The sequence below is a fragment of the Belonocnema kinseyi genome, chromosome 7 (genome assembly GCF_010883055.1).
Source record: "Belonocnema kinseyi isolate 2016_QV_RU_SX_M_011 chromosome 7, B_treatae_v1, whole genome shotgun sequence".
In the NCBI taxonomy this organism is placed as follows: domain Eukaryota; kingdom Metazoa; phylum Arthropoda; class Insecta; order Hymenoptera; family Cynipidae; genus Belonocnema; species Belonocnema kinseyi.
In genome coordinates this window covers 50,833,780-50,845,574 of record NC_046663.1, presented here as the reverse complement: position 1 = coordinate 50,845,574, position 11,795 = coordinate 50,833,780, and the positions used below count along the sequence as shown (strand labels likewise).

Here is an 11,795-nt window from a genome sequence, read left to right as displayed (position 1 = left end):
AAATAACTTGCTAATAATATTACGACACGGTCCTGACTGTTTAAATTCAGACATGCTACATTAAAGTCGGAGGTCAGAACAGAAGCTGTACTTACATTAAACTTCTACTGTACTTTTTATATGCTATGCCACTATTTATTATTTAGAATTCTTGAAAACTTGGGAAAAAGTAAGTATCATTGTTTAATGAATGACACCAGGAAAGCCGTTGTACATAATAAGAATGTATCATTCCATGTGGCCTAGTTCTCCCGCTTTTTAGGATGAGTAGTCAAAATCTTGACGATTTGATTGTCAGAGAGCTGGAAAATAGAAGGGATTTATTGTCCATCCCTTCTTTCTTTTGAAGACCAGAAAGTATAAATTCGAGAAGAATGCCCTTCTTTTCGCACTTCATAAGCAAAGATTTAATAAAAAAGGTATTTCGTGAACAATGAGAATTATTCTGGTGATTTGTGCTTTTATCGCATTTCCATTTTCGGTAATTTGTCAATCCGGCTCAGGAAATAATTGGCAACCAAACTTTTTTCATAACTCACAACCCAGCTCGTCATACAATTGGCAACACAGCTCGTCATACGACTCCCATCCCGGCTTCCCTCACGGGGCGGAACCCAACTCGCAACATCACGTGCCCGAGTAAGTGATATTACTTCTAATATTTGTACACATTTCACAACTTTCATTAATTTATTATATTTCTCCTCCAAAAACTAAATTTGATTTGATAATTAATGTAAAAATTACAGGATTGCTACAAATTTTCAATTTCGGAATTCACTTAATTTCTGTCTTTCATCTCACCAAATTTTTATTATTGCTCACCGTCATATATTTTTCTTTCACGTAAAAATACAATCTTGAACGTAGGAGATCAATGATGTGAATCCGAAAAATTTCCTGACCTAAATTTATTTTCAGACTTTTAGAGATAACAGCAATACAAATTTGTATAAAGGGTGATATTAAAATTTTGTAAGATTATTTAAGAGGGCAATTGGAAGATCATACGCAATATTTCATTTTTAGATTTTTTACATTCTCAGCAAGAAAAGGTATTAGATTTGTATAAAATTTGCCCCCCCCCCCCCGCTGTTTTTGACAAATGTCCACGTTTTGAGACCTCCTGAATCCGAAAAACAGTTTTTTAGGAATGCGTCTGTCTATCTGTGTGTGTGTGCGTGTATCTGTAGATTTTTAGTTTGTTAGCACAATAACTTTTCAAAGAATTAACAGATTGGATTGGCCTTTGTTATACTCTTTTAGTGTCCTGAAATAAAGGCCAAGTTCGTAAACCAGCTATTTTAGATCAAAATTTAAAAAGTGAGCACGTTTCAAAAATTTTGAAACCACTTTTTTTCAAGATTTTAAAATTCTATGAACAGTTATTCATAGTACTAAGAAACTCAAATAATTTATCCTCATGACTTTTTTCTATAAAAAGAAAATGATCAGAGTTAGAGCATTTTCATAATCCAAAAAAGCAAACTAAAATAAACATTTCAAGGCAAAAAACGCATGATACGAAAAAAGTCACGAAAGAAAAACATTGCTTTTTGAACTAAAATTAACAGGCAAAAAATGTTCCCCTAAAAAAATCTATTAATTTATTATAAATCATTTATAGACAGGACAAGTAGATTTTCTTTCAATTGTAAAAAATAAGATTAAAAATAAAAAAATTAAATTTTTGGAAAAAGGACAGAAAAGACGAAAGAGGATACTGGATCCTATATAGGACCCTATATATATATGTGTGTGTATATGTATATCCCTGTATTAGACCATATACAGACGCACATTATTTTTTATTTAATCGTAAAAAACAAGATTAAAAATAAAAATAAATGATAAAAACCAGGAAATAAGAATTAGTATTATTCAATTTTTATTCATATTATAAATTGTCATGATATAAATTTATTGAAATTATACATGTTTCAGCCGTTAAAATACAATTTAAAGCAAAATAAGAAACAAATTTAAAAATAATCATGATAAATATAATTTGCTCTTCATTTTTTAATTTTTGAATAAGCAATCCCAGTCAGAGTTACATAAGAAATGTATCGTATTTAATATAAAACTGTTGTGTTTAATGTAGAAAATTTGACATTTTGGACAAATTGAGCGCGAAGGACGAGATACGTGATGAGAATGTGTTCGCTAAAGCTGAAAGCGCTTTAACAAAAGAGAGTTCAAAATCAAAAAATTACAGTTGTCAGTCCGTTGAACTTTGATTTTAAAAGGCGTGTCCACGAATGCGGGAGACAGAGCGCGAAGCGCGAGAACCAACAGTTGCGCGCCGTAGGCGCGCTCAAACTTGCGTTCAAAGCGGGCAGTTTTTTTAGTTAACATTTATTACTTTAGTATCTCCTCTGATATTTTTTTTTTGTAAAAAATAATAAGTCTTCTCGATTGCAAATTAATTTTTTAAAGACCATGTGACGAGTGGGTCACGTGACTAGATCCTTACCACACTGATCCACACTTGAAGCTTAATTTATATTAATGCAAGTACTATTTAACGACTCAAAATATGCACAAATTTTTATTTTTTCCTGTTTGGGGGTCTTAAAAGAACTTAATGAAATACTTATTAGATGGTGCCAATTCAACCTTCGACAAAAATAACTAAAAAAAAATGTATACATGTTTTAACGCTCTAAAAAATCGCGCTCGCCGAGGATACGAACCCTACCTAAACTACATATACTAGTATATTTTACCTCACACTTTAACCGCTTCGCTATCGAAGCACTTGAAGTTTGGTTAGAAAAACTTCGCTCAATTGTTTAACGCTCCCGGTGCTCCTCAGTAACAGAAATATAGTTAAAATCGCCTAATTTCTATGAAGTAACATTATTTTTAAATGTTCCAATATTATATAATAAAAAAATATAAAAAGTTATAAACAAATTATTTATTTAAAGAACGTTTTCTACGATTTTCCAAAATTTTACGTTTTTGAAGTTATAATTCGAGAAATTTTGATAAAAACAACATGATAATTAGAAAACTTTTTTTAAAAATTATTATTGTTTCAATTACAAACGAATTTAAGAAAAAAATAGATTAGTAAGGAATTTTTCGACAGAAATATTTGCATTTTTTTCGATGTAAATGTTTTTTAATAAGAAACTTTATGCTAATTTTTACAAAATTCATAATTTTTTTATTAATATTATGATTCTTTAAAAAGCATATTGAATAAACAAATATATTTTTCGGGGGTCGCTTACAACATTTATAATCAGTTCATAAATTTATGATTTTTTAAAATAAATCATATGAAAAAATCCATTAATCAGGAATTTGTTGAAATAAAAATTCGATTCTAATTTTTTTAAATTAGGAGCTTCATGATAATTTTAGCAAAATTAATAATTTTTTATGTAATTTCATAATTTTTTTCACAAATTCAATAAACAAATGCATTATTGGGACATTTATCAAATAAAAAATTCTTTTTTATTACGATTTCATACTTTTTCAATGGCATAATAAATTCGGCAACATTTATGATCAGTTGATAAGTTTTATGATTTTTCAAAATAAATTTAACATAAAAACGCATTTCTTGGGCATCTGTTGGCGGAGAAATTCGTTTTCTTTATGTCAGTTTTTTTAATCGGGAAGTTAAAGATACATTCAGCAAAATTCATAATTACTTAATATATTCTATGATATTTTAAACTAACTTAATAAACTTCTGCATTATTTGGGTACTTGACAACGAAAAAGTCGTTAAAAATGTTCGAAAAGTCGAAAAATGGCTTATTTATGCATTTATTTATAATATTAACGATGATAATTTTACGTAGAAGTTTTTTCATCACTACATTGTTTATATCAAAATTTCTTGCAATATAACTGAAAAAAATACAACCTTATGGAAGATCATAGGGAACATTCTTTGAACAAATAATTTGTTTATAATAAATTTTCCTGTTTACTATATAATATTGGAGCATCTTTACCTAATGTTACTCTATTAAACTTAAGAAATTTGGATACAGAACAAACGGACCATTTTGTTCATTACATTTATTTATTTATAAAAACATTGAAACTCTGATTTAAAATATAAAAAGAAGATTACTATATTTCCTAAAAATTCGACTTTTTGTGTTGAAAATTCATCTGTTAAGGTTAAAAATATCTTTTGGATAAAAATCCAATAATTTTGTTAAAAATTCAATATATTTCGGCTTGAAATCGTACGTATTTGAAGAGTTTCATATTGAATTGAGTTTGCGGTCAATTTGACTAATCTATAGTTAATTTTCAATATCATTTTACATCATTTTACATTTGAAACCTCTAAATAGGATTCTAAATTATTGCAGAGTTTATAGAGTATTAAAATCGGACTTTAAATTTTGTAGAGGTTATGAGAGGTCTGAGAACATGAAAAGTAATGCAAAAAATTTTAAGAAACTCAAAGAGGATTAAAATTGTACTAAATAACACCTAAGAGAATCAAACGAGGATTTCGAGTATTAAGGAGATCCAAAAAAGAAATCATTCAGCATAATGGAGAATATAAAAAGGACCCAGTGGGCACACAACTTGACGACGTATTTACGACATCGTTACGACACCTTTACGACAACTTTATTACACCTTCCCGACAACTTTACGACATCCTATGTCTATGTTGTAACAGTGTCTTTACGATATAGTTAGATCGTACGACATATTTACGGCATTGCAAAGACGCCTTAACGACATGGGTATAGAACGTCGTAAAGTTGTCGTGACGATGTCGTAACGATGTCGTAAAAACAACGTCAAGTTGTGTGCCCACTGGGGACCTTAATTTCTACTCGGGATACTTTTTTTAAACTTATTTTCACACGAAGCGCCACATCAAATTAAAGATTTGGGATGATAGATAAGAAGCACTAAGGAAGGTTGATCTGGTAATGAATTCTAATAATTATGAAAGAAGTATTGAAAAATTTTTTTTAATAATTATACTAATTTAAGATCATACCAACATTTCTTAGTGCTTTTCATTTAATATCCCAAATGTTCAACTCCATCTGGCGCTTTGTGTGAAAATAAGTTGGGAAATACAAAAAGTGTCGGTAAGGTAAAAATCTAGTCACGTGACCCACTCATAGCATGGCCTTAAGGGCATGTGATACTTAAGAAATGCTTCTCAAGCAGCAATATTAATTTTCTATCTGAAAATATGAATTTTATAACAAAATAATTCATTCGCAATGAAAAGCATTAAAATAAATGGTTAGATTTTTAACCTACAATTGAGTGGTTATATTTTCAGTTGCATAAATAAATTTTAAACAATTAAAAACAATTTTTCCAAAATCCAACAAAATAGTTGAATCACCAACGGAGAAACGTTTTTCAGTTGCAACTGTTTTTCAGGACAACTTTTCTGCAAAAAAGTTTAATTTTTAAAATGAAAATATCAATTTTCAACAATAATAGAGAGGGGTAGATATTGTGATAAGAACATCTTTCTTAATTTTTTAATAACCCCTGAAATTCAAGTTCAGCCTGTTAAAAATTCCCGAACTTTTCAGAATTACTTACAAAGTAACAAACATTTTTTCAAAATTCTCACACCCTTCTTTTTCTCAATTAAAAGAAATTTTATTCCTTAGGGTTATGCCGATTATCGATGGACACGGAGGAACAGATAATATCTTCTATCACAGCCGCCAACTCTTTTTCAAAGGCTTTCACGCAAATGAACTTTGTGCATATCATGAATTGCATAGAGAAACAGTTTGCAGCCCCATAGGTATCGAGATCCTTTTTATTTTTTATTCCTTAGTTGAATTTTTGTTAATTGTAAGAATTTTTAGGATTTCGCAGGCCACAACTCCAAATTCAATTTAAAATTAATTTTAGTATAAAAAAAAACGAATTTGCAACTTAAACATTTATTTAAAAGCTAAACTTTTAAATATTATTTTTATTGCATTTTAAATTAAAATTATTAATGTACACTCAAGCAATGATTCATTAACAATGAAATTGAATATTTTACCAAAAATATTAATTTTCTATTTAAAGAGAACAATTTTGAACAAAATATATGAACTTTCCTGTAAAGAAAATCAATTTTCCACCGAAAGTGGATTAGTTAAATTTTAGGTTAAAAAATTAATTTTCAACTTAAAAAAAAACGAATTTTCAGCTTAATGGTTAAATCTCCCGCCAAAAGAAGAACTTTTAACTGAAGAGATCATTTTTGTTTAAAAATATTTAATACCTATTTTTTATTTCAATATGATATGCATAATTTCCGAGAAATATATATTTGACAATTAATCCTGTTAAATAAAGTGATCGTATTAGCTTTTTTATAATTAAAAAAGTATTAAAAAAGTATTTTTAAAAAATGTGAAACATTTATTGTAGTATCCGGTTCATCACGAACTTTAAAATAAAGTATACTAAAAAAATTCTCCATTGAATATTCGTAAATAAATTAGCGTAAATTAACTTTGAAATTTTTGCAATATATTCTGGAATATCTTAGGAATATTAATCTACAAAAAAAATTGAAAAATTAGGTTGTTTTTCAGGAATTTCTATTTGTTTATAAAAATTCCTAATTTACTTAGGAAAATTCAATGGAACAATTTTGCAGTATACTTTCTACCAAAAAAAAGTAGATTTCGAGAAAAAATTTCATTTATTATAAAATAGTTAAATTTTCAGTTAAAAAATTTGATTCTCAATTTTGGAGAACGAAATTAAATGAAATGGTTACATTTTCAACGAATGAAATAAAACAGATACATGAATTTTCAACCAAATAGTTGACTGAGAGTTAAAAAATAAAATAGTTAAATTCGTAGTTAAAAAAAAATTAATTTAAAACGTGATTTAGCAACGAAATGATTAAATTTTATATTAAAGAAATTTATTTTTAAAAAAAATTTTGAACCAAGAAGTTGATATTTTTATACATTTTTTTTTAATAAACGAATTTCTAACAAAATGGTTGAAAATCTGTAAAAAGAGTATAGAAAAAAAATTAAATGGTTAAGTTTTTAGTATCAGAGGGGTAGGTTTAAACGAGTTATTTGCATTTTAATACGTTACGGATTCCTTTTTTTTAGGTTTAAGGGATTTGTTTCGACTAATTTTTAAAAATAATTCTTTCCACAGTCAATGGTGTTTTATTTTTTGCTGTTCCGGTTGCTGGCCATCTCGATTGCTTTTTGGTGGCATATGATAATAAAATTGAATTAGTCGAATGGAATACTTTAACAAATCTTCCAGGTCGCAAATTGGCGGCAATGACCGAGGTCGACCTGCAAAAAAATGAATTCATTAATTCTGGCACTGGAGACCCCTTTGGCGGAGTATGTTTTTGTAAGAAAAATCTACTGAATTTAAGCTTCTACTTTAGGTTGAAGTTATGTGACAAGTGGGTCACGTGACCAGATTCCTACCTCACCGACACTTTATGTTTGATTTCGTAACTTAATTTGACAAGAAGCACGGCATCTAATTGAAAAATTGGGATAATAAATAAAATGCACAAAAAAGGTTGGTGTGATCCTAAATTTTAATAATTATGAAAAAACAAGAAAAAGAATTATTAAGAAAATTATTTTTTTCATTATTATAAAAATTTAGGGCCAACCCACATTCTTTAATGCTTCTTATTATGTATCCCACATTTTGAACAATATGTGTTACTTTGTTTAAAAATAAGCTAGAAAATAAAAAAACGTTGGTCAGGTAGAAATCTGGTCATGTGGTCCACTCATCACATTGCATTAAATACAAGGGGGAAACAACTCCGAAAAATACAATTAATAGGGTTACTTGGGTTACCTAAAATTATAGCGTCGTTAAAACTGCCGGACTTGCGCAAATTATTATTAAAATGGGTTAGTTTTTAACAAAATAAATCAATTTTGAAACAAGTACTTCAATTCAAAGAACTTTCATCCGGTATTCCCCTTTTCTTATTAAAAATAAAGGTTTGACAAAAAATTATAATAAAGAAAAGTTTCATTTCCTCATGCTCTACAATTCTGCACTTTTTTTAATTGATTTTTTTTTATTATGAAAATTTTATATTTTTGAGACGCGCCTACAACACTTTTACGCGTGTTCCAACGTCGGGCTGATTCTTGCATCCGGCAGATCAAATGTACATTGCAAATAGTTTAATTTAAATTGAAATTGTATTTTTTTAATTAGAAGTGGATTACCGCGGAAGATGGTAATTACCACGAATTATAATTGGATTTTACCGTATTATTAGTTCGAATAACTGTACGGTCCATAAAATTACCAGAGTTGTTTCCCCTCGGTTAATTATTATATTTAAAACTTTATATTATATTCCAGGGACGCTTAGAATGAGTGAACCGGTTTTTGGAAAAGTGTGGACTTTCGGTGCAGTTTCGTTTCCTTCGCTCCTTGAGCAACATAGGCTTGTGGGACTTCGTGTAAGCAATGGAATCCTATGGGATCTTACCCATATAGAGAGAATCTACTGCGTTGATGGTCTGAGTAATAGAATCATGTCCTTCACTTACAATTTGGCAGAAAAAAAATTTACTGGTAAGATTAACAACAAAAATTTTCGTTTTAGGTCAAAAATTCTCTATTCCCTGTTCTAAAATATAAATTATAATTTTATACGAAAATAGCATGTTTGCGTTAGATGCTAAAAATTATCTGTTCTAAAAGAAAATTATAATCCTCTACCAGTGAGCACAAAACATGGCGACGTCTTTACGACATCTTTGCGACACCGTTACGACAATTTTACGACAATTTTACGACACCCTATGTCCGTGTCGTTATGGTGTCGTGTCTTTAAAATATCGTGAAGACATCGTCAGATCATACGATGTTTTTACGATACCGTAAAGGCACCATTGCGACACAGATATAGAATGTCGTAAAATTGTCGTAAACATGTCGAAACGATGTCGTGAAAACGTGGCTGAATTTTGTGCCCACTGAGTTGCGAAATTCCCTAATTACAGTTTAATTTCTAATATGACGATTAAACTTTAAAGCCAAACGCGAATTATCTACAAAAAAGAGATCTCTTTGAGATCACAGTATTTATATGCGTCTTTATATTTTGAATTTCCTACTAAATAAAGGTTAGTACAGTGCGAAAAAAATGACCTTTTTGGTTCAAAATAACGTACATTCCACAAATATCGTTGAAACAAAGAACATTTTTAAAAAAAGCTGATAAGATTTCTGAGAGAATCGTTGCACCTGATTTTTAAATTAGGTTTTTAATTTTTTTATAAATGTACAAAAAAAAATTTTCTAAACAAATTATTTGTTGAAAAAATTTTTGCTATGATTTTCCACAATTATAAGTTTTTTAAAGTCATATTGCAAGAAATTTGAATGAAAACAATTTTATATTGAACAAATTTTCTCTTAAGATTATAATTGTTTATATTATAAACAAATTTAGTGAACAAATTGAGTAATTAGGCATTCATCCCCAGAATAATTCCTTTGCTTTGATGTCAATTTTTTTTAAAGAAGGAGATTTATGATAATCTTAGCAAAATTCATAATTTTTTTATCAATCTTATAATTTTTTTAAGCAATTTTAATAAAAAAATACATTATTCGGGCATTTGTCGGTAGAAAAATGCGGTTTTTCTAATGCTAGTCTTTTTAGTTGGGAACTTCATGACAATTTCAGCAACATTCATGAGAAGTTGATAAATTGTATGATTTCTCTGAACAATTTTAATGAACAAATACATTATTCAGGAATTCGTGTACGGAAAAACACGTTTTTTAATGTCAACTTTTTTAATTAGGAAATTCATGATAACTTAAGGAAAATTTATAATTTTTCTATCAATTTTATGATTTAATACACAAATGAATTATTAGGAAATTTGTCGAACGAAAAATTGCTTTTTTTCGATTTAAGGCTTTTAATTAGGATCTCATTATTTCAGCAACATTTGGGCATCTTTGGACGGAAAAATTCGGTCTTTCGACGTCACTCTTTTTAATTGGACACTTCCATATCGTTTCAGCAAAATTCATAATTGGTTGATAAATTATATATTAAGAAAAATAAATAAAGAAATGCAATACTTGGGCATCTGTTGATGGAATTTTTGTTTCTTTCAGTCATTTTAATTGGGAATTGGTTTTGAAATCATTTTTTTATGGATCAAGAAAAATATCGTACAAATCTTTTATTCGATTTTGTATGTATCTCGCGTCGTTTAGGGTAATATTGAAATTTATTATTTACTGCATATTACTTACGATAAATAAAAATAAAATTACGATCCCTATTGGAAAATGTTTAAAAGACATTTGGTAGGAATTTTCAAACGCTGTAATTTCTCTCTGAGAATTTTTTTCGTACTTTGCATCCTTAGGCCATTCTAATACTACCCCAAAAACCACCTCTAAGTCAATTTTTTTTGCTCGTCGATAATATATAACACGTTCCCGAAAAACTACCCCTAAGTCATAAATACGTACCCCTTGTGATCAGAAACGTTTTATAAGATAGAAAACCACCTTGAACAATGTAAAAATGATTGAGAACTCCAAATTAATTACATGATAATTAAAAATTTCCCTCTAATTATAATACTGCTACCCAAAAAATATCAACTATCAGTTTTTTCTAACTTTTATTATTTTTCATGCTTTTTTATACATGTATATGTTCCGCTGCATACGCTCACGTGGAAGGGTAGTTTTCTAGGAAATTATAATAAGAGAGAAATTTTAAAGTGTCATTAAGTTAATTTGGAGTTCTAAGTCATTTTTACATTGTTCAAGGTGATTTTACAACTTTTAAAATGTTTTTGATGACAAGGGGAGGGTGTGCAAATATCAACTAACAGTGTTTTCTAAGTTGTATTATTTTTTATGCTTTTTTCATACATATATATGATCCGTTGTATACGTTCACGTGGAAGGGTAGTTTTTCAGGAAAATTATAAAGAGGAGGAAATTTTCAAGTGTCATGTAGGGTAGGTTAGTATGACTTAGGGGTACTTTTTTCAAGAACGTATTAAATATTTTGAAAGGGTAAAAAAAAAGAAAAAAATATCAACTGACAGTGCCTTTTAAGTTTGATTATTTTTATTGCTTTTTCAGACATATATATGTTCTGCTGCATACGTTCAAGTAGAAGGGTAGTTTTGGGGAAATTAAAATGAGAGGGAAATTTTCTAATTTCATGTTATTAATTTGGAGTTCTAAATCATTTTTACCTTGTTCAAGCTGGTTTTTTAAACTTTCAACCAGTTTCTGACCACGAGGGGTAGGTATGTGTGATTTAGGGGTAGTTTTTAGATAACGTATTATATATTATCAGAGAGCAAAAAGAGCAAAAAACATTAACTATCAGTGTTTTATGAGTTTTATTATTTTTTATCCTTTTTTCATACATACATGTTCCGCCGCATACATTGACGTTGAAGGGTGGTTGTTTGGGAAAATTATAAAAAGGGGGAAATTTTCAAAGCTCCTGTGATTAATTTGAAGCCCTAAATCATGTTTGCATTGTTCAAGGTAGTTTTCTCATTTTGAAAACATTTTTTATCACGGGGGGTAGTTGTGTTCGATGTTTTCTAGTGGTAACCGCCTGTACTAGTCAGCCTTTGCCTACCTCCCATTACTTGTTTTCGGGTAAATAATTGTTGTGAAATCATTAATCTTCTTCAGTTAAAGATTAATGCATTTTCAAAAAATTTATTTTTTTATTTTTATTTATTTTTTTATTTTATTTTACTTTACTTTACTTTACTTTACTTTACTTTACTTTACTT

General features: G+C 28.8%; 1 protein-coding gene across 1 annotated transcript in view; it reads left to right on the top strand.

Moving 5' to 3' along the window:
- Positions 1–527: 527 nt before the first annotated feature.
- LOC117176453 (regucalcin-like) overlaps positions 528–11,795 on the top strand; it is a 12,466-nt gene continuing 1,198 nt past the window's right edge. The window contains exons 1-4 of the mRNA XM_033366694.1: positions 528–639; positions 5,637–5,776; positions 7,156–7,362; positions 8,353–8,568. Of these exons, the coding sequence (XP_033222585.1) occupies positions 5,641–5,776; positions 7,156–7,362; positions 8,353–8,568 (559 nt within the window). The 5' untranslated portion in view covers positions 528–639; positions 5,637–5,640. The remainder of the gene's footprint in view (positions 640–5,636; positions 5,777–7,155; positions 7,363–8,352; positions 8,569–11,795) is intronic.